Source organism: Tympanuchus pallidicinctus, unplaced genomic scaffold (assembly GCF_026119805.1).
Source record: "Tympanuchus pallidicinctus isolate F22 unplaced genomic scaffold, pur_lepc_1.0 scaffold18, whole genome shotgun sequence".
Taxonomy (NCBI): Eukaryota; Metazoa; Chordata; class Aves; order Galliformes; family Phasianidae; genus Tympanuchus; species Tympanuchus pallidicinctus.
Window position 1 is genome coordinate 1,809,996 of NW_026294699.1, and position 22,012 is coordinate 1,832,007.

The following is a 22,012-nucleotide window of genomic DNA, read 5'->3' on the forward strand; positions in this document are numbered from 1 at the left end:
CCACAGGAAATGCAATGCAGAATTTCTTTGATTAGTTTTCCCACTCATGCATTGCCTCGTATACATCCTCAGTCAGGCGCACAGATTCCACAGCTTAAGGCTGCAATGACCACACGCTTTCTCTTCCATTCTCAGTTTCCTCTTCATTGTGATAAAACCAGGCCAGCATCCCTGCCCATAAGAGCGCGTGGCCCTCACACAGACAGAGAGAGGAGAACGCTTCAAGAAGGAATTAATTAAAACAAGACAGAAAGACAAGAGGCACGGGAGAGAAGCAGCAGGGGTAACCACGCTCACAAAACAGACGAGAAAAGGCCTTTTTTTTTTCCTTCCAGTCCCTCCCAGCCCAGCACAGAGCCAGCTGCAGCCAGAAAAGCCTCTCACCCAAGACAGTTCAGCTCTGCGGGTGCGATGATGCCCAGTTGGTGTGAGCTCAGCCCGGCGTGCCCGGAATGGAACGGCTGCTGCAGGCGCCAGCTGCACGGCCCGCTCGGAGGAGCATGCTAGATGGTGTGCACAGAGCCTGGCAACGCGCTGCGCCTGCCAGGAGGAGCGGCAGCTGCACCAGGCTGGGGAACAGAGAGGAGGGACACGTCAGAATAAGGGCTGCTGAGACTGGGGGCCGATCGGCATCGCAGCAGCCCACGCCACCAACCTCTCACATTTTGGGTCACTCAGTCGATGTCCGCTCGAACTACAGCTCCCAGAAGGCTCCTCGTTTCCTGCAGCATCAGGCTGGCGATGGGCCGGCGCTCGGTTCGCCTGGAGACAGAGCTTGGTCTGCTGCTGAGTCGACTCGCACTCCTCACTCAAGGTTTCGGCCCCTCTGGCTGTGATTTATCGCCCTGCTAACCCTGCAAGCAAGGCGGCTGCTCAGCCTCGCTGTGCTGAATAACACAGCGCCTCAGGAGCACGGCAGGATCCCAGCGATGAGGGCTCTGATCAGCTCTCCACAACCAGCAGCAGGGCAGGATTGCTGTGCAGGGACTGGAGGGGCACGCTGCCTGCATGGTGAAACACAAAGAGACACGTTAACTACCCTGCGTGGTCACAGCATCGTTAGCACTTACAGCTAATTGCCAAGTACAAATGCGATCCTGTCCAATGTGCCCATCCCATCCTTAAAAGGTATGGAGTCTGAACACCAGCCCCAGCAAACCCAGCTGCCCTCCCTCCTGCAGGGCATTTCCCCTTCACACTCCCTGCTCTTGGAGCAACATGTTTTAAGGACATTCACACTGAGGGAAAGCGCCGTCTCCTTTAGGCTGGAGTTTTATAAGACAGAGCAACAAGAATCCCCATCCACCACCGTTTGGTTTGCTGGCACGTTTTTGCTATCTCTATTTTAGATTGGGGAGGAGGCAAAAAAGCAAATGAGGTTTGAGCCAGAACATCACTGAGCATTCAGGGGGGTGTGGGAGAAGCACAGGAGAGCGACAGACCCTGCTCTGTGCCCATCTCCCTGCCCCTTCAGCCACCTTGTCGGGCTGCTGCTGGGGTAGGTTACGGAGTATTCATGGATTTTCTCTCCTTGCACAACACAGAGATTCCAGGCAGTAGGAAAAGGAGGACCTGTGTGAACAGCTGGGCCTGCACTGCTAGCCACAGCAAAGCAGCGCATGAAGAGTGCTATGGAGCAGGCAAGAAATGCTGCTTAGGAACCAGAAGAAAGTAAGCAATGCTCTGATCAAGGTTTGAAGGGAGCATCCCGGCCCTTTTGGCCCAAAGCTCTGCACAACACAGGGAATGCCTGGCCTGCAGCGCTGCTGATGCACTCACAGCAAAGCCAGAGGTCTTCTCAGAGCTGATGAGGCGGCGAGCTAAACACGGCAGGACAGAGCACCCCCCAGCTGCCTACATCAGCTGACAGCACATCACGTCATTTTCCTTGCAGGAGATGTGTCCACATACGCACTGTCTACGAAGACAAACCGCTTAACTCCCAGCAGCTTAAAGTAAAGACCTCCTGGCTGCGCCCAGAGCCCAAGCAGTGCCAGCTGAGCCGCAGGCACACAGCTCCACCAGCCCTAACGCCAACACCAGGCCGGATCCCGGCGCTGAACAGGCACCCTGGGTTCCACAAAAGGGGCTGCGTGGCAGGAACAGAAGAGCTGTTTCTCTCTTATGAATGCGTTTCAGAGCTCGTACCATCGGCAAAGCGCACTTGAACAGACATACGGTTCCAGTGCTGTTTCTAATGCACAAGCCTAAAGACTCGGGTTTTTAGAAATCAAACTTGATCATTTCAAGCTGGCAAAAATAACCCCGTGTTCCCTCAAGTTATTTTCTTTTCACTGAGGCAGGGTACAACACAATAGGAAATAGCAGCAGTTATGTACTCAACCTCCAGAAACCCAAAGGGCCAATTGCAGCAACCCACGGCAGCTTTCCAGCCCTCCCCAATCTATTTGCTGGAGTTAGACTGAAAAGCTCGCTGCCCCCAAGCCATCCAGCAAAACCCCCGTCCTGCTAATTGCATCAATATAAATGCATTATCTTGGCTGTCAAACAGCAGCTGGATGAGCGGGGCTGCGCTCTGAGATGTGAATGTAGAGAAACAATTGTGCTTTCTGCTGGTGACACATTTCTTCAGATCTTATTTCCTTTCCAGGGCTTCCCCTTCTGCCCAGACACTCGGGCAGCATGCTTTTTTTTTCTTCCACGGTGAGAGGAAATGGCAAACAAAACTTCCCCTCGCCTTTAAAACCAAATGTGAGCAAGCTTTGGGAACAACTCTGTCATTTCCCACCATCCCAGACAAGAATGTGCAGGGAGGGGAGCTGTGAAGGCAAGAGTGAAACGCTCCTCGTGCACAGCCAGCAGTCCTTGTGCCTTCCTCAGCTGAGCACAAGGAGAGCAACACCTCTTGAAACAGCCAAGTGCAGGAAGATTTGGGAGAGCGTGCAGACAGCACGCCTTGCTGAGGCAGAAAAAGGAGGAGGAAGCCCCCAGATCTCACATCCAACCCACATAAGCAGCCTTCCCAAGGCTGCACTGCCTGTGACCTTCCTCACAGCCCCATGTTCCAGCTCACAGTGCTGCTCTCTAGGGGTGCTGCCCCAGCACCGAACCACAGCACGGCTGGGTGGGAATAGCCCTCACAGCCCCCCCAGATCCACCCCTGCATTGGGCTGGCTGCCCCCCACCAGCTCAGGCTGCCCACAGCCCATCCACGGGAGCATCCCCAGCTCTGGGCAGCAGCGCCAGTGCCTCACCACCCTCTGAGTGAAGAATTCTCTCCCTGAAATCTCCCTTCTTTTGGTTTAAAACCCTTCCAACTTACCCTGTCACTATATGCCCATGTAAAAAGTCACTCCCCTTCGTGTTTATCAGCTCCCAGTCTGTTACACAGCCACCTCCAGACCTTCCCATAAAACCTCTGGGACAACCCAAAGCAGCGGATTTCCCCCATGAAAAGCCTCCCACTCCCAGCCATAGGCTTTGGGCCATTCCCTCCGCAGATAGAGCCCTCAGCAGCGCAGCCCTTCAGAGGTTCACCCCATCCCTCAGCCACTGCCAGGCTGAACAGGTCACCCAGCTTTTTTTCTTTTTTTCCCCTGTATATAGCGTGTCCAGAGAAGGGCAGTGAAACTGGTGAGGGGTCTGGAGCACAGGTCTTATGAGGAGCGGCTGAGGGAGCTGGGGTTGTTCAGTCTGGAGAAGAGGAGGCTCAGGGGAGACCTCATTGCACTCTACAACTTCCTGAAGGGAGGCTGTGGTGCAAAAGGGTCTGGCCTCTTCTCCCAGGCAAATAGTAGGACCCAAGGAAATGGCAAGAAGTTGTACCAGAGGAGGTTTAGGTTGGATATTAGGAGAAACTTTTTCTCTCAAAGGGTGGTCAGGCACTGGAATGGCTGCCCAGGGAGGTGGTGGAGTCGCCGTCCCTGGCAGTGTTCAAGAGGCGCCTGGATGAGGAGCTACGAGAGATGGTTTAGTGCTTGTGGCACTGATAGCAATGGGAGGGTGGTTGGACTGGATGATCATGCAGGTCGTTTCCAACCTTGTGATTCTGTGATTCTGTGATTGTGCAACTTTAGCACTTTTGTTTTATTCCAACTCACACAGCATCATGACTGGCACACGCCTTGGGCTCCCGTATGCTCCAAGTCACCAGACTGAGCCTGCAGTTCTCCTGTTCCCTGACCAAGCAATCCGGCCTGGCAGGCTCCAAGTCACATGAAACCTCCCCAAAGGGCTCTACAGCCTCAGGGTCCACCTGGGAAAGGAGTCGCATCAGCCTCAGACACAAACAGCAGCTGATACAAGTTACAGCAAGCTAACATCCCCAGTTACCTGAAACCACAGCACTTTGGATCACACCTCTCTGACACATGGTAGGGTCACATTCACATTGGAGCCAAAGGACAGCAGCACCAGCTGCTTCACCCACCCCATATGCTCCTGCAGCTCATTCCTCACCCACAGCCCAATCCTGCTGCACTTCACCACCAGCCACAGCCAGCACGAGAGGGAAGAAAGATGAGGTCCTACAGGAGCCCTACAGCAGGGTGAGGAAAGGCTCCAACATGAGCACAGGCAGCCTGGGCTGGTATTAAAAGTGGAGGTTGGTGGCCCTGCCTGTGGCAGGGGGTTGGTGCTTCAAGATCCTTGAGATCCCTTCCAACCTGGGCCATTCTGTGATTCTGTGACCACAATGAGATCGACAGGCATCATGCCCAGGCACTGTTGCCCCCCAGAGCATCAGCTCCACGGTTGTACCTTCTGTCTGACCATGGGAAACCACCCTTCCACACTGCGGGCCCACGGCATGCTAAGATTTCAGTCTGAAGGCAGTGCTCAGAGGAACCAACCTGCCATGAGGACACAGCACACACAGCTCCCATCACAACCTGATACCAGGCTCACAGCACACACAGCTCCCATCCCAACATCCCAACCTGATACCAGGCTCACAGCACACACAGCTCCCATCACACAGCTCCCATCACCCAGCCATCCCAACTCTCTGCTCCCGAAGCCGAGGAGGGCTGGGATGCGGACCGATGAGCGGCTCAAAAAATGGGGCGGTCACGGAGAGCCGGCGCTCCTTCCTCCCCCCGAGCCGCGCGGCAGCGGACCCTCGGAACAGCTCCAGCGCCTCGGGACGGCACGGAGCCCCCGAGCCCGCCGGCCCCGCAGCCCCCCGGGGCAGAGCCGCGCTCCTCCAACAGGTGGTGCCGATCGGCGCGGGGGCGGCCCGTGCCCGGCCGCAGGCAACGCGGCTGCTCCGTGCGGCCCGTTGCGGGGAAGCGGCCCCCGCTCCCGGAGGCCCCCCGGCCCCGCTTACCTGAACGGCCGCGCTGCTCTCGCCGTGCCCGCGGCCCCGCACTTCCCGCCGGGCGCAGTAACTTCGCCCCCTCCTCCTCCTCCTCCTCTTCCTCCTCCCTCTCTCCCTCCTCCGCGGCGCACGGCCGTTCCGCCGCCGCCGCCTTCCTCCCGCTCCGCCGCCGGCTCGGCCTTGCCCCAGAGTCCCCACGCCCGCCCTTACGCCGCCGCCGTGGCGTAGCGCCCCATCCCGCCCTCCGGACGCTACGGCGCGGAAACGGCGCAGAGGCCGTCGTGAATAGCAGGAGCGAACTACAAACCCCGAGCGGCGGCGCGCGGCAGCAGCGGAAGGAGGCGGCGGAGCGGTGCGAGCCGGGAGCCGGGCGGAGGGGCGGGGAGCCGGGCGGGGCGGGGATCGCAGCCGGCGGCTCTGAAGGCCGAGGGTGGCGGGAGGCGAGGCCGCGGCTCGGGCGTGCCCGGTGCTGAGATCGGAACCCCGAGGCTCAGCGTTGTCGCACTCCGTCCCCGCCCCGCTAATTGCATCTCTTAATGACCTGGCGGTGCGTGAAGCAAATTAGGGTTCGGCTCCGGGCTGCTTCAAACCTCCGTCCGCCTGGAGCCGGGCGGGCACGCGGCGACGGGAACCTGTGCAAAACCTGGGAGCCCCGGCTCCAACGTGGCTCGCCGTGCTCCCGTTGCACGGGTGCGGAAGCCGGTCAGCAACTCACAGAATCACAGAACGGCCAGGTTTGGAAGGGACCTCAAGGATCGTGAATCTCCAACCCCCACCACACGCAGGGCCACCATCCTCCCCATTTCATACCAGACCAGGCTGCCCATCCAGCCTGGCCTTGAACACCTCCAGGGATGGACGGGGCATCCACAGCCTCTCTGGGCAGCTGTTCCAGCACCTCACCGCTCTCTCTGTAAAGAATTTAATTCAATCCAGTTCCTTATCACAGAACCACAGTTCCCTTCCCCGGTGCTGCTCCCCACCTCTCAGCCCCACTCTGTGCATACAGCCAGGGCTGCCCCCAGCAGCACAGCCAGCCTCCAGCACTCGCTCATCCAACTTCATGCAGTTGCTCACTGCCCGTGGAATTCCAGCATCGTGAAACATCGCGCCCGGCTTGTGACATCCAGCTCTGCTGCTGCCGCGGGGCTCAGAGGACGCTGCTTGCCCAGCCCTCTGCCTCCAGGAGACACATGAAGGTCCAACTGTGCACAGATACAAAGCAGCTTCACGTACCGGATGGTGGGAAGGCACAGCAACATGTTCACATCACCCGATTTTAGATGGCTAAGCTGAGGCGTTTAAATGGAGCTGACCAGCACGTGTTTGAGCGACGGAGAACGACGACTGCAGAGGAGGATTCCACTTATTGCAGCACCTGAGATAAGTTCCTATTTCTGCCATTGGTTTAAGGAGAATCAAATGTTCAGCCAACGCAGCGGAGGCATCAATATTTCAGTGAATGGTGCTCTTGGAAACAGATGCCTTAGCAGCACTGAATGCTGCAAAGTGAAATGTCATCCACTGCTCTGCCCTATCACACCTGGCCACGTTATCACAGAAAACAACTGCATTTTTCAGTTGCTGTAAGCCCACTGTAACTCCATGCTGACTGCTCCCCTGCCCTTTCTTCACCTGCAAACAATAGCTTCTAATGGGGATGCACTGCAATGATTTTTCTTGGGGACTGAAGTGGAGCTGGTTGGCTCAGGTCACCCTTTGAGCCCTTTTTGGCTGATTGTGCAAACGTGGCTGTCCTGCAGGCCTGAAGGTCCTCCTGTAGTCACCACAGCTTTTCAAAGACTGCAGCAAGAGCTCTGTGAGGACATCAGCTGGCTCCCCTGGGTTCAGCCTCCTACACCCACATACTTGCACAGTTGAGAACCAGCCAGCAAATGCCATCCAAACCTCACTGTGTATCAATGCAGGCACTGGGAGGGCTCCAAATCTGCGGCGTCTCCTCCTCAGGTGAGCCATCACGCTAGGCACTGTGAGCGATGGGTATCCCGTGGGATGGTGGAGGGGCTGAGCTGGAGCCCACCCTGCTCGTCCAGCACCGAGGATGGCACAGAGAGCAGTGCAGAGAAAGGAGGATGTGGAGACTTCTTGGCTGAGCTCCTGGAGCCAGCAGCTCCTGCTTGAGGGGCATCAGGTAAAAGGGAGGAAGGGCTGTGGCGGCCAACCAACAGAGCATGTGCCAGCCTTTGTCTCCCAAACCAGCAAGCTGTTAATGAGCATTTCCCTCCAGCCTTACCTTCCAACTTACCCTAACTCCAGACCACCACATGGCCTTTTTCCACCCTGTCCTGGCACCTCAAGCACAGCATAAGGAACAAGAAGGTCCTGATTGAGCTCTGAAGGAAAGCCACGGCTCAGAGCGCGCGATGCAATACCTATTTACGAGGAGATCCTCCACGTGTCCTTAAGCTGTTGTAGCAAAGCTTTGTGCAACAAAGGTGCAAAGAATGCACAACTCTTGACTAAAAATCCATTTGTGTGTGGGTGTGCAGTGATGTAGTAGATGTACTCTTGTGCACACATGCATACAGGGTCCTATGTGCAACGAAGAGGACATTGAAGATAATGGTCTTGTGCAAACCCCAAATAGTTTTTATCTCAATGTCAAGATAAAGCCTCTTGTGCTAAATGGGGGTGATGTAAATAAGACTCAGAAGGACTTTTCAGAGAGGTGCAGATAAAGCCCCAAGGAAGAATCACACTTTTGTACAGAGGAATATTCATTGCACGGAAGCAATGTGCTTTTAGCACTGCGATGTCCTGCCGTGGGCTCCTGGTCCTGCTCACTGTGTGGCACACGCTGCCTTCTTCCGTGGGACAGTCGTGGTGATGATCAATTCTCCTGCAGTAATAATTAGTTCTCCTGCTGTAACCATCCCATGACACGCTCTTTGTCTTGTTTTGTCTTTTTTGGTGGGGTTGTGACAGGCGAGCCCCTCTCTGTTCTGGGGAGAGGTATCTGTTCCCTTCCTATGGCAACCCCAGGGCCCCACATACCAGCTCTACATGTGCTGGTTGACACAGGACAGCAGTCCTTGAGACCTGGGACCAAGTCTGTGCCCTAGAACAGCCACCGAAGCCTCACCTCCATGGGACATGGGTGATCAGGGGGAGAACTGTCAGGTCCCCTAGGGGTGCTGGAGCTGTGATGCCCGTGGAACTCAGGAGGTACTGTGAATGCCTTGCATTTCTGGGGGATCTTTCACTACAGGTGGGGAGTGCCAGTGTTTCCCTGGGGGTATCAGGCATCCCTAGTGGTGTGAGAATGTCCTCAGTCTTCATTTGTGTGCTGGGGTACCGGGGAGCTCCCAGGGATGCGGGGTATCCCTAGAAGTCACTCACCGTGGAGGCGGTGGGCTTGGATTTATCCTTGGAGCAAGACACGTGTATGCGGGGGACAAGGGATGCCTCGCTGCCCACAGAGCCATCGGGGCTGGCCAGGCTGAGCAGCAGCAAGTTGGTGCAGGCGAAGGATCGCTTCAGGCTGTAGCCGCTTTGGGAAGAGCTGATCCTGGGCAACTCTGTGCCAGGGGAGCTGACACATCGTGGGGCAGTGACCCCCAGTCACGGCAAGGAAGCACAGCACCTCGCCCAACTGTGAGACCCTTCCAACCCCTCCGTCGACCCCGCTGTCTCCTACCACCACCACCAACCCTCCATCACCCCCATTACCTCCCTACTCTCTGCTTTTCCCTGTCCCCTCAAGCCCTCACACAGACCCTCTAGCTTCCAGTGTCCCCGTTCCCCAGAGCCTCCAGATGACCTGCAGGGATCCTGCTGCTCCCCCCCCCCACCCCCAGTGCTCCCCATAGCCCACGACCACCACCCTTCAGCCCCCCACTCCTTGTACCCACTCTGAGCTGCCTTATACCTAGGGGTGGAGGTGGCTGCATATTTGGTGGAGACTTGGGGGACCAGCAAAGAATGGGAGGCAGGGGGATGTGCCTGGCTGCCTGTCAAGGGGTCCATGGCCTCCTGGATCTCCTTTGACTGCAGGACAGTTTTCATCCACGTGTTGGCCACAGCTCTGCAGGCCCAACGTCACAAATGTCAACAGAGACTGCTGCTATCACACAGTTCCGTGAGGTCACCATGCTCCTGTTCCAGCCCTTCGCATTCCGTGCCTCCCGGCACACTGAGAATTCCTCTTTTAGTCATTTCTATCACCAAAGTAGCCACCAAAATATCTGCAGATTTAGCACTAGATTAAAGACTGGTACTTCTCAGTAGAAAATGCCACAGGTAATAGAGGACAGAGAAGGCAGGAGGACTCCAAGTCAGGAAAGGCTGAAGACAGAATGAAGTGTTGAAGGTGAAGGAGTAAAGAATTTTGGCTTAGCTCTTCAGAACCTCATTTTCCTACTTCTCTTCAAACAAACCAACCAACCTTTTGGGATGACTCAGGAACCTCTGCTCTCCTTCCCAGCTGGATTCTGTGTCTAAACCCACATCACACCGATTCACATGGGATGGGGAGGATGGCACCACTATGCAATGGTGCTGTCTCTGCTCCCCTCTGTTGGCTGGGACATGGGATGACACAGGCGGAAGCTTAATTTTCACTGTAAATACTAGAAGTCAGCAGAAGAGAGCTTGCTGGGCTGTCTGGTAGAGGACAGCTGTTGTGTGCAGGAGCTTGCCATGACAGCCCTCCTCTGAGCAGACTATTGCCCAATTCCCAGCGATCTGCACTGTCCCTGCCATTACTGTGAAGCCCACACTGCTCGACAGTCAGATAAAAAAAGGGATGGGGAGGAGGGGGGGAAAAAAATCACCAGGGCTTAGCAATAAATCTCAATGAAAGCAAGGGAAACTCCCATGTAAGTATCGACTGGGAGAGTTTGGACTAAGGAGAAAGTAAATGACAGAAAAGATGAGGTGATGCAGAACAAAGACTCTTTTATAGAAGAGAGAACACAGGTGGCTGCAACTCCTGCCTTCTTTGCTGAAGGACATCAGCTCTCAGCTGTCAGTGGTGCTCAGGTTCGTCTGCCAGAGGTGGAACAATTTCTCCCGTCTCTAAAATTCTGTCCCCCTGGTGGGATGAGAGAACATGGTGAGGTTTTCTCCTGCACACAATCGATTCCTTTACCCAGCACACTCTGTAAATCTGCGCTGTCCCACTTCTAAACAAGAACTCAATTTATTCTGAACGGTGTAATTTCCTCAACATTTCTCAAGACGCTGCCATAAAACCACAGCCACATTTTGTGAAATCTGTACTCTTCACCCTTTTGACGCCACAGAAAAGCAGCCGAGCACTTAAAGTGGATATTGCTTTAAAAACGTACACTGGATTTGTAGCTCTGCAAAACCACCTCCGACACAGCACCACTCCTGCTCATCTCCACGCAGTCTCTAACCCAAAATCCAGCTGAATGCAGAGAGCTCCACAACCTCAGCAAAATCAACCCAATGCCTGAGCTCGGCTCGCTCAAGCTGCAGGCACTGCCTTGGCCTGCTGAGCTGACCTAGCTCCAGTGATCAGGCTGAAGTCAGCATCTCACAGCCTGACCTTCAGTACGTTGCTATGAGGTTGTTAGAGGTGTAACTTTTATTTGAGAATATTTGCTGGCCAGCTCGCCATGCCAGCAGCTAGCAACTGCAAAGCTGTACAGACCAAACAGTCTGACAGATGCCGTCCACTGTTCCAAGTGAGAACCAAACAAGAAAGCTTCAGTGAGCCCCCCGTGGTCTCTGCGTGCCCCTCAAGCAACAGAACCCACTACAGACACTATCAGAGCCCTGGGAGGGGATGATGGTGTTTGCTGCTCAGAGGGGGCTGGGCTGTCAGCCCAAATACTTACAAGTCTGCAGTGACAAGGAAGGTGATAAAGAAATCAGCACTGTCTACTCTAAGGGCTCAACAAACACTGTACCCACTGTGCTGTGCTGCTCCAGGATGAGCTGCCTTGTGAACATCAGGTGCCTCCTTCCAGAAATCCTCCCTGCACAGCTGCTGCACCAACCCCCACTTCTGAAGCCATCCTTCCCCTGCCGCTGTTTAACAAAGCTAGAAGATGGTATGAATGGACTTACTGGGAATATTGCTGGATTGGACACAGAGATACCATACGGCTTTTTCTGAAAGCACAGAGGACGAGAAAGAAAAAGAACATCACCCAGATGGAGGATAAAGAATTCCCAAAGCAGAGAGTGCAACCCTTCAAAACATGCACCGTTAAATGTAAAGCTCACTACTCGGGGTCCTTCTTACTCGTTAAAAAATACCAGCCAAAAAAGACATAGGAACGGGAGCTTTATCCCAGCATTAGGTCAATGCATGCTTCCCTACCACACCAACAGCTGCAGCCCAGCTGTCCCAGCATCTCCCAGGATCAGTGACAATAACAGAATGACAGCACGGTTGGGTCAGAAGCCCATTTGGTTCCGTGCTGTGGGCAGGCTGCCCTCCCCCAGGTCAGCCCAGGGCCCATCCACAGCCACTGGCACCTCCAGGGATGGGCACCCCCAGCTTTGGCCAGCAGTGCCAGCACCTCACTGCCCTGTGGGCAAAGAATTTCCCCCTGACAGCCGACCTAAATTTCCCCTCTTATAATTTAAAGCCATTCCCTCTCGTCCCACCATTATCTGCCCGTGCAAAAACCCCTTCCCGCTCCTGCTCAAAAGCCCCCTTGAGGCACTGCCGAGGTCTCCCCAGCCCCGCGGTCCACACACCGAGACGTGGTACTTCACGTAGTAGTGGAGGAGCCAGGCAGGGATCAGCACCCGCACCAAGACGAAGCCGCTGGTCTGGTAGGCGTTGAACACCTGCGGGACAGCAGAACGGGACTCAGGGCCGGGGCTCGGGGCCGGGGCTCTGGGCCGGACGCCCAGCCCCGCTCACCTTCTGCCGCCAGAGGCCGCCGGGCTGCAGGAAGCGCTCCCAGAAGGCGGCTATGGGCCCCAGCCGCCGCTCCGGCAGCACGGGTTCCCGCTCGCTCAGCTCCTGGTCTCGCAGCCAGCGGCGCCGCAGGGCGCGAAGCTGCTGCAGCCGCAGCTTCTCGTCCTCGGTGTAACCGCCCATGGCGCTGCTGGACCCGACCCCAACCCGGCCTCCGCCCCGGCGCGGAGCTGCGCAGCGGGCACCGTGTCCTTAGCGACGGCGCGCGACACTGACGTCATCGCGCCGCGCCGGAAGTGGAGCTCCGCGTGGTTGGGGCCGCAGCCACAGGCGCGGGGAGTGTCAGGATCGTGGGTTCGAGTCCCCGTTCCGGCCGACGGTGCTGCTCCTTCTCGCCGCTCCCCTTTGCAGGCAGCGGAGCCTGGCCACGGCGGCCTCGGGCGGATGGCGGGTTCGGAGCTTGGGCTGCTCTTCCAGCAGCGCTTCCTGGCGGCGCGGCGGCTCCGCGGCATGCCCTGGGCGGTGAGCTGGGCCGGGTCGGGGGCTGCGGGGCTCGGCCGCTCCGCTTCAGCTCCGCTCTCGTTGTGCTTTAGGAACTGGAGCAGCAGCTGACGGCCGCCCCGCAGCGCTCCCAGTCCTCCCTGCTCTCAGACATCCTGCACCAGGTACGGCACAAAGGACCGCGCACACCAAGGAAAATACAGCCGGGTGCCTTCGAGTACAGCATGGAGCCATCGGCATTTCACAGACCCTCCGCGGCTCAATGGCAGCTCTCTCGTTTCAGACCGTTCTCCACCCGCTCTGTGTGCGGTTTCCCCCGCCCGCCTCCTACAGACGCCGTTTCCTCACCGAGCTCATTAAGAAGGTAGCGCTGCTCTCGGGACTGCGCGCACCTCCGTGCTTCATCTCGTTAATTGGGTATTTAGCGTGTGTTTTGTGCTGTGGGCCACGGTTTGAAACTCTGTTCTCTTTTCACAGCACGAATCCACGGCGGCCGACCCCCTGGATGAGCTGTATGATGCGTTGGCACCTATCTTAAATGAGGAAGAATCCACTCGCTGCTACAAAAGCTACTTACTGGTAAACACCAACGATACTGCTTCATTACAAATCACTTTTAATCATCTAAAGTAAGCACCTGATCAGTGCAGGGGAGTTGGACCGGGTGACCTCTGAAAGTCTGCGCTGGAGGAATGCCGGGCATGGATACGGAGTAGGGGGAGCAGTGGTGGAGGGCAGCCCTGCAGAGAAGGAGCTGGGGGTCCTGATGGCTGAAAAGCCGAACGTGAGGCAGCAGTGTGTGATGACAGCTGGGAAAGCAAACGGGATCGTGGGCTGCATCAGCAGAGGGGTGGGCAGCAGGGACAGGGAGGTGAGCGTCCCTCTCTGCTCTGCTCTTGTGAGGCCCCATCTGCAGCACTGCGTCCAGGGCTGGAGCCCCCAGGCCAAGCAGGACAGGGAGCTGTTGGAGAGGGTGCAGGGGAGCCACAGAGATGATCAGGGGCTGCAGCACCTCCACTGCAAAGACAGGCTGAGGGAGCTGGGCTTGTTCAGCCTGGAGCAAAGAAGGCTGGGGGTGACCTCAGTGCAGCCTGCAGTACCTAAAGGGAGCCTACAGACAGGAGGGGAGTCAACTCCTGAAAAGGGTGGATAACAGCAGGACAAGGGGAAATGGTTTGAAGCTGAGGGAGGGCAGATTGAGGTTGGATGTCAGGGGAAGTTCTTTGCTGTGAGAGTGGTGAGGTGCTGCAACAGCTGCCCAGAGAGGCTGTGGATGCCCCGTCCATCCCTGGAGGTGTTCAGGGTCAGGTTGGATGGGGCCCTGGGCAGCCTGGGCTGGTATTAAATGGGGAGTTTGGTGGCCCTGCGTGTGGTGGTGAGTTGAAGATTTGTGATCCTTGAAGTCCCTTCCAACCCAGGCCATTCTGTGATTGTGTGTGATTCTATGAGTCAAAGTGTTCAACACCTCCAAAAACCCAGAGTGCTTCCAGCCCTCTTTTCCAGGCTGCAGTACTGCTGTGAGCTGCAGCACGGTTCCTGTGCTGACATCTCTCTCCCCCACGTGTGACCTCCAGCCCTCAGGAGAAGCCGTGACCCTTTCTGAGAGTGTGGCCATTATCTCGCAGGGAACCACAGGGCTCATCACATGGGATGCTGCTCTGCATCTCGCTGAGTGGGCAATGGAGAACCCCAAGGTTTTCACTAACAGGTAACAACAGCATCACAGTCAGAACTGGGATTTGGTGCCAGATAACAACTGCTTTCCTCCTATCCTGCAGCAGTTCAAGAGATGACTTGCCTTAAGATGAAAACCATTATAGCACCTATTTAATCTGTGCTGTAGGCTGTTGAATTTCAGCTCGCATGCTGTCTAACCAGTAACTTACAACAGAATCCCAGCACGGTTGGGCCGGAAGGAGCCTTACAGCCCTCCATCCTCAGCCCATGGTGTGGGCTGTCAGCCACAGCTCAGGCTGCCCAGGGCCCCATGGATGGCTCCAGGTGATCCAGGGATGTGGCATATACAGCAACCTCTGCCAGAGCCCCACCTCTGCAATGTTAAATAAGTTCTTTTTCTGATATCCAGTCTAACTGTCCCCTCTTTTAGTATTAAACCATTTCCCTTTGTCCTACCACAACAGATCCTGCTAAAGAATCTGTCCCTTTCTTTCTTATAGCCCTCCCGTTGATACTGAAACTTGCTTTGTATTTAAACACTGGAAAGGAATGGGCACTTCTGGGCACGGCTTCAGCTATATTCATTTCAAGTACCTCACGAAGAAAAGAACTGTGCTTTAGAAACATCTGCTTCTCTGCACTAAGAAAAGAAGTGGACAGCCAGTTCAGATACAGAAAACTGCTCCAGAAGTCCAGAAATAGGTGGAATGATTCTCACCCCCGTGGTGGAATTAATAATTCCAGTGATTAATTCTTATAACTGTATCTTGTTGCCAACTTCACCAGTTACTTGAAACACACGTTAGATCGTAGAGGATTTGCTCAAAAATTGAGATAATCTGTAGCTGAATTTATCTTTAGATACACTTGGAATATTCTGATTACACTACAACTAAATGACAGAGTCCTCATCAATACTTATTTTACACCATTAACCTTTAGGACAGTCTTGGAATTAGGAAGTGGGGTCGGCTTCACTGGACTTGTGATCTGCAAAACCTGCAATCCCAAGACGTACGTGTTCAGCGACTGCCACCACGCCGTCCTCAAACAGCTGACAGAAAACATCCGTTTGAATGGCTTCACCCTGGAGCCTGAAACTACGAATCCAGCCCAAGGGCAGGAGGCAGAAGGGCAGGAATGTCAGCAGCCCAAACTCCTTGTTGCAGAGCTCGACTGGCGTTCAGTAACAGAACAGCAACTGCTGGCTCTGCACGCAGATGTCGTCATTGCAGCAGGTACCTCTTCCTTCTGGTTATGCCTGGCTTTGCAGTATCATGCAGGAAAAAGCAGGTAACAGAAATAAACACAAAGATATTTGTGTTGGTGTGGCTTGGAGAAGAGAAGGCTCTGGGGAAACCTGGTTGTGGCCTTCCAGTACTTGAAGGGAGCATAAAAACAGGAGGGGGAACGGCTGTTTGTGAGGGTGGACAGTGGTGGGACAAGGGGAATGGTTTGAAACTGAAACAGGGGAGGTTGAGGTTGGATATGAGGAGGAAGTTGTTCCCCCAGAGGGTGGTGAGGCACTGGCACAGGTTGCCCAAGGAGGCTGTGATGCCCCATCCCTGCAGGCATTCCAAGGCCAGGCTGGATGTGGCTCTGGGCAGCCTGGGCTGCTGGTTGGCGACCTGCACACAGCAGGGGTTGGAGCTGGGTGAGCACTGTGCTCCTTTGCAACCCAGGGCATTCTGTGATTCTGTGATGATTTGTGTACAGGGCTCAGACAACCTCAGTTACAGGACCTGGAGAAATGCCTCCCAGCTCCTTGCACCATGTTGTCTTGTTTCACCTATTCAGCAGCTGTTTACCTAACACTGAACAGCAAATTGTTTTTTCTTTCTGTATTTTTATCAATCCAGAAACAGATGATAAATCTGCCACTTTTAAGACCCTCATAATTTTAAATAGGAACCTCAGCATTCTCATGAGGGATAACATTGAAAGCAGCTGTTTTCTTGAATTTGCTCATCATAGAAAACAGTGCATCTTCTAAAATCTCTTCCTGGAAGTTTCTGATCTCTCAGTTAGAAGTACTTATCCTTCCTCCTTCAGGTGAACATTTGATCTTTTATATTCTGCAGCTTGCTTTCTGCTCAGTTCCTAATAAATACTGAGTATTTCCCTTTCTTCCCCATGCAGATGTGGTGTATGATCCAGAGGTAACCTTAGCCCTTATTGGCGTGCTACGGAAGTTCTCCACTTCAAGAGCAGATAGAAAACCTGAGATCTATGTTGCTCTGACGGTCCGTAACGCAGACACTTACCACGTGTTCCAGGCTGAACTCGGTGGGTGCCTTTTTCATTCACTGTATCAATAGATTTGGCCTCTCCCAGTTACTTAATCTGCAGTGGAGATGAACAGGAACGTTTCCTTTTTGCTATGGGTGTTGTCCAGTAATGGGATCCTTGGATTCAGGGGAGTTCTGCCTGAGAGCAGTGACCCTCCTGCATGGGTTTGCTCAGGAAATTCAGACATCTCAGCCTTTTGCTGCATCCTGTCACCACTCTCAGTTGTTACAGCATCAATTTGAGACATGTCACAAGTTTGCTGCTAATAGGAAAGATCATAAGGGTTAAGCCTAGAACAGGAAAAAACCTACACTGCAACTGTGAAAAGGTTTAGACGTGGCCTGCAACTTGTAGCTGTTCTTTGAGGGTTAAGAAGAGAGATTTAAGTAAAGGCAAGGGATGCAGGACTTCAAAGGCCTGTCTTCTGCAGCCTTCCAGCAGTACAGCTGGACCACAGCAGTGCTCTGATTAACAAAATAACACTGCTGCATTCCTTGCAGCACGCACAGATCTCTCTGTACAGAACTGGACCTGCAACTTCTACTCTCTATTTCATTAAGCAGAAAGATGATTCCAACGTTTCCCTTTGCAGATAAAGCTGGGATCAGATGGCAGATTATCCCAGCCCACAGCAGTAATATTTTTCTCCATGACACCCAGCCCAACGTGACTGTCCTGCAGCTATTGGTATAGATTTGGTAAATACAGCACGGGATTTCAGAGCAGCAGGAGCTATCTTATCCTTGCTCCAAGACTGTCTTACATTCTGGAAGCCTGTGAGAGGCATGCACCAAGGACACCCTTCTGCACGTACCTCAGAAGCACCAGCTGCTGTCAACATGAGCGATGTTTCTTCCTGCAGTTGCCAGCATGCATGCGAGCAGCTGCGCCTTAGAAGCATCTGTGCAGCACAAGCTGTACAGAAAAGCACCCTGATTGTGATGCACTTTGATTCTGTAGAGCTGAATTCAATTATTCAAATGCAGTTTTGATTTGTAAACGACACAGACTCGCCCCGTGCTCCTGCAGGTTGCGTCTCATACTGGCCAAGGAGCAGAGCAGTGTTTTGTAATAAACGTTTTTAATACTAAAACCAGCTGTAATTGATGTCATCTTTTTTTGTAGGTCTGCATATTTGCAAAATGGCAACGTGTGCCACCCCAGAACAACATGAGTAATGCCTGCAGGCTGTGCAGTGTCACAGGATCACTTGATGCTGCAGGAACACCTCTGCTCTGCACTGCTGACAAAAATCACAGCTCGATTTGCATTCCTCTCACCCATTTCCCTGTCCCTTTTGCAAGATGAAGAATTTAGCTTACCTGCTTTGAAAGTTCACATAATCCATTGCCAGTTTGCCACTGGGCAGTGTTAATCCTGAAGCAGAACTGAATAGGTTATTTTCTCCTCCATTAACCTGCATTTCTAGATGTTGTTTTAGAAGCTACTTTAAGGAAATGAAGAAATACATTCAGTTCCTCCTTCTGCAGTAATTGAGAGAAGACGAATGACAGGTAATTGAAGAAACATTCGAGCTGAAGAAGCCCACGACTGCTGGAATTAAGCTGGATATCTAGAAGCAACCTGACCAGACTTTATTTTTATTTTAGCTGCTTCTCCCTGAGAAGGAAGAATTGGAGTTAATGCACACCAGAAGCCCTCATGAAGCCTTGCTGCACTAGAAGCAGCAGCTTCTTTTATCTTTCCTGCTACAAAAGCCCTCGTGTCACTAAGTTCTGTAAGTTCTAAGATGGCTCATATTGGATCTAACCAAATTTATTACAGGGAGACAAACCTCAAGCTTTCATCAGCATCACTCTGTACGACAGAGAAATGCTTAGTTTACCTCCATGTGCATCACTGGCTAAAGGGGACTGCTGTGACAGGGACAGGAATTTGCTGGAAAACAGTAGAGCAAAACAATCACAGATAAATCTCTATGGATCATTTGAGCTGGTCAAGCTGCCAAACCCTTACAGGAAGTAACTTTTGGTCCCCAAAAGGAAGTTCCACTTCCCCCAGTGGAACTAAATCACTCCTTGCAAGTCTGTCTACCATTGTGGAAGAGAAAAGTCATGTTTGCAAATGACTGCCTGGCTTGGCAAAAGCAGGTATGACATGATATTAAACTCTGTAAGCTGGTTTAGAAACACTGCTGCAGAATCCATTGCAACAACACAGCACTGCTGAACCAGGAGCTCTGAAGAGAGCCAAGCAGGCTGCAGCTCTATGCTAAAACCAAGCACGTTTATTCCTTAAACAGCTGCCTTGTTTTGAAAAGGTGGTTTTGAGAAAGCATCCTGTAAGCACTGGGTCTGCATGAGAATGTGAACAAGGGGGGGAAAAAAAACCATGAAGGCTACACCAGGGTGACTGCTCCGAAAGTGAAGTGCACTGTCATCACATCCCTCATACTTTAATCTCTTTTCTGTTCTATTGAAATAACACATAAGATGCATTCCTTTCTTGAGGGACAGGGGCACCTTTACTTCAGTATGTGGGCACAGCAGTCACTGAAAGGTGTATTTTCCTCTGTTGAATAAAGCTGTGTTGAATACAGCTGTCCCATACCAGCAGCTGGGATGCTGTATCTTGCATACACTATTAAAAAAAAGAGGAAAAAACCCTCTGAAATTAAGTAGTTCTGTCTCAATGTAAAAAAATACAAGCAGATATTCTGTACATGGCTAGGGAAGACTAGCCAGGAATGTCAACCATAGGAAAAAAGAGAAAAATGCTGTACCATCATTCCAAACAAAACCTCAAATTAAATAGAAGTTTCCCACTTGCAGAATAAAATCACCAGGAATGTGTTTCTTGTACAGGAGGCAAAACTGGTGCAGTTTATACATGTATTCAAACACCTTCAGCCACAAGAAGCCTCCAGGCAGCCCCATTAAACAGAATTGACACCTGAGTTCCTCAAGTCACTACGCTTCCCATGCTCTAGAGATCCATCCCCAGTCACACAGGCAGGCAGATGGCAAGGATCAGCCCCTTCAGCACAGGACCCTCACCTTCCCTAAAGGCTTACACACAACAAGGAACCTCAGCTGCACCTTCTGCACTGTTATTACCCACACAAGAAGCTCCAGTGGTCAGGGAAGAGCTGTGTCTGATCAGCTGAAAATTACAGTTGGAAACAAGACCAAGTGTTTATTCAGCACTTAAGGCAGTCCTGGGGGTGCATACGTGTGGTAGCTTTTTTGACACAGCATCCCCCAAAAAGTCATTCAGTCTGGGTAAGTAAAGGAAGAACAGTCTGGTCCCAACTCTCATCCCAGCTCAGCTGCTTGGATGCACGAAGGTTTTCCCTGAACTCATGGAGTTTGCCTTCCAGCGAGGGAAATTCCAAGAAAAGCATCTGTAAGTTAAAAAAATAACAGAAAAATACCACTGCATTCCATTGTGGATTAATTTTAGCCTTTCCCAATGCTAACCCTTGACATCAGTGTTGCAGTAAGAAAGAGACCTTTGGTCTTATCCTCCACACGGTTCAATATTGAAATATTTAGTATGTTCTTGACAGATTCAGATTTTTACTCAAATAGAAATGTGGCCAATAAGACCCAGCAGGCAAAGCAGTGCCCTCTTAGAATGCAAAATACACAGATTGTCCCACAAGAGTGACGTGGCTCACGCAGCAACACTTCTGAGGTCAGAGCTAGTAGGAAAGAATCATCTCTCATGTCTTTACCTTCAGCTGTTCTGCAAGCTCATCTGAATCCCTGAATATCAGCCCGTTTTCATTGTGTTTCACAAGTTCAGGTAAACTGTGAACAAAAGTCAGAGAAAGAAAATAGAAGAAAAAGAAGTGAGTGGGACATACATTGCAGAAGTTGCACTGTGCATCTTTGCTACGAAGAGCACAGGAGGGGGTTGAACTCCTGACAACATGGAACCAGAGGCAGCTACTGGAGATTGCATTAAACTTGTCTTGCAGCACAGTACAGAAGGGCCCTCAGTCACTGTGCCACCCATCTGCACATGTCAAAATGAGGCAATAATCAACTTTAATCCATAAGGAAGATCTGCCCATGCTCAGTACCTGTGATACTTGCAATTAATACCTATTTATCTGTCAGAACTGCATTTTCCCCCCAAAGGACTGTGCACTACTGCATATATTCCCCTCTTCACACAACACACACCTATCTACACAGAATGAAGCTTTGATTGTCTTTTAAATGAAGTACACAGCAACACAGGATGATGGTTATTCATTTCCAAGGCAAGTGGTTGCATTAAATGTTCCACAGTTTGTAGAAACTGACGTTAATTTTTAGCTGCCCTTAAATAAAATGATTTTGACATTTAAAGTTTGTCCTTTTGAATCATAACCAGAAGTTGTTAAAGCACAATACTGGAATCTCACTGATACGTGCAGAAGCTGCTGAACTCTTTGTAAGAATAGTGCTTATATGATCCTTTAAATCCTGGTAGCAGAATAAGCAAACTCTTACCATTCAAAATATATTGCACACACAGGTAAGCAACAGCCAAACATGTCTACCACCTTCATAGGCAAATCCAATCCACTAGATGACTTATGGAGACACACACCCAAGTCTGCTGACCCTAAAAAGCAAACAAAGCAGACAAGGCCTTGAATTCTCTGAAGCAGCTCTTCTGCTCTTACTGCATACTCATATGTACGTGGGGCTTTTTTTTGAAGTGATGTGAGCTGAATATGAGCAAGAGATATTGATCTGAAACCCAAGATCAAATTGGATATGTACATGTATACAGGGTGCTGCACTGGGTTGGGGCAACCCCAGGTACTGATACAGACTGGGGGAAGATCTCCTTGAGAGCAGCCCTGAGGAGGAGAACCTGGGGGTCCTGGTGGATGAGGAGCTGGACATGAGGCAGCAGTGAGCGCCTGCAGCCCGGAAGGCCAGCTGTGTTCTGGGCTGCATGAAAAAGGGGGGGCAGCAGGGACAGGGAGGTGAGCGTCCCTCTCTGCTCTGCTCTTGTGAGGCCCCATCTGCAGCACTGCGTCCAGGGCTGGAGCCCCCAGGCCAAGCAGGACAGGGAGCTGTTGGAGAGGGTGCAGGGGAGCCACAGAGATGATCAGGAGCTGCAGCACCTCCACTGCAAAGACAGGCTGAGGGAGCTGGGCTCTGAGTGGGTCCAGAGGAGGGCGCTGGGATGGTCACAGGGCTGGAGCTGCTCTCCTGTGAGAAAGGTTGAGGGAACTGGGCTTGTTTAGCTTGGAAAGGGGTAAAGCTCCAGGGAGACTTCATTGTGGCCTTCCAGTACTTGAAGGGAGCATAAAAACAGGAGAGTGAACGGCTGTTTGTGAGGGTGGATGGTGACAGGACAAGGAGGAACGGTTTTAAACTGAGACAGGGGAGGTTTAGGTTGGATATGAGGAGGAAGTTTTTCACCCAGAGGGTGGTGAG

At 52.6% G+C, this 22,012-nt stretch overlaps 4 protein-coding genes across 15 annotated transcripts in view; 1 reads left to right on the forward strand and 3 right to left on the reverse strand.

Moving 5' to 3' along the window:
- CAPN15 (calpain 15) overlaps window positions 1-5,604 on the reverse strand; it is a 48,915-nt gene extending 43,311 nt beyond the window's left edge. For 4 of the 8 annotated variants that reach the window (XM_052680255.1, XM_052680249.1, XM_052680250.1 and 1 more), the window contains exons 1-3: window positions 5,288-5,463; window positions 656-1,004; window positions 385-569 (exon numbers count right to left, since the gene is read on the reverse strand). The gene's annotated coding sequence lies outside the window, so the exon portion shown is untranslated. Of the gene's footprint in view, window positions 1-384; window positions 570-655; window positions 1,005-5,287; window positions 5,469-5,585 lie in introns of those variants that run through there. The other 4 variants (XM_052680252.1, XM_052680253.1, XM_052680257.1 and 1 more) reach the window with 4 other exon arrangements.
- A 4,571-nt stretch (window positions 5,605-10,175) lies between these two features.
- On the reverse strand, window positions 10,176-12,422 carry NDUFB6 (NADH:ubiquinone oxidoreductase subunit B6). The gene is made up of 4 exons (XM_052680281.1): window positions 12,144-12,422; window positions 11,975-12,067; window positions 11,336-11,380; window positions 10,176-10,331 (listed from the first exon to the last, which is right to left on the reverse strand). The coding sequence occupies exons 1-4, from the start codon at window positions 12,321-12,323 to the stop codon at window positions 10,266-10,268; spliced, it is 384 nt and encodes a 127-aa protein (XP_052536241.1). The 5' UTR covers window positions 12,324-12,422; the 3' UTR covers window positions 10,176-10,265.
- Window positions 12,423-12,436: 14 nt separating this feature from the next.
- EEF2KMT (eukaryotic elongation factor 2 lysine methyltransferase) lies at window positions 12,437-17,700 on the forward strand. 2 transcript variants are annotated; one of them, XM_052680274.1, is made up of 8 exons: window positions 12,437-12,662; window positions 12,734-12,805; window positions 12,925-13,005; window positions 13,119-13,220; window positions 14,132-14,349; window positions 15,261-15,556; window positions 16,458-16,604; window positions 17,200-17,700. In XM_052680274.1, the coding sequence occupies exons 1-8, from the start codon at window positions 12,585-12,587 to the stop codon at window positions 17,298-17,300; spliced, it is 1,095 nt and encodes a 364-aa protein (XP_052536234.1). In that variant the 5' UTR covers window positions 12,437-12,584; the 3' UTR covers window positions 17,301-17,700. The 2 variants fall into 2 exon arrangements, with proteins under 2 accessions (XP_052536234.1, XP_052536235.1); XM_052680275.1 differs by having other exon boundaries at window positions 14,216-14,349.
- Window positions 17,701-19,748: 2,048 nt separating this feature from the next.
- ALG1 (ALG1 chitobiosyldiphosphodolichol beta-mannosyltransferase) overlaps window positions 19,749-22,012 on the reverse strand; it is a 45,534-nt gene continuing 43,270 nt past the window's right edge. For all 4 annotated transcript variants that reach the window (XM_052680273.1, XM_052680272.1, XM_052680270.1 and 1 more), the window contains 3 exons: window positions 21,071-21,185; window positions 20,305-20,380; window positions 19,749-19,971 (listed from right to left, as the gene is read on the reverse strand). In XM_052680273.1, coding sequence (XP_052536233.1) covers window positions 19,837-19,971; window positions 20,305-20,380; window positions 21,071-21,185 — 326 coding nt within the window. In that variant the 3' untranslated portion in view covers window positions 19,749-19,836. The remainder of the gene's footprint in view (window positions 19,972-20,304; window positions 20,381-21,070; window positions 21,186-22,012) is intronic.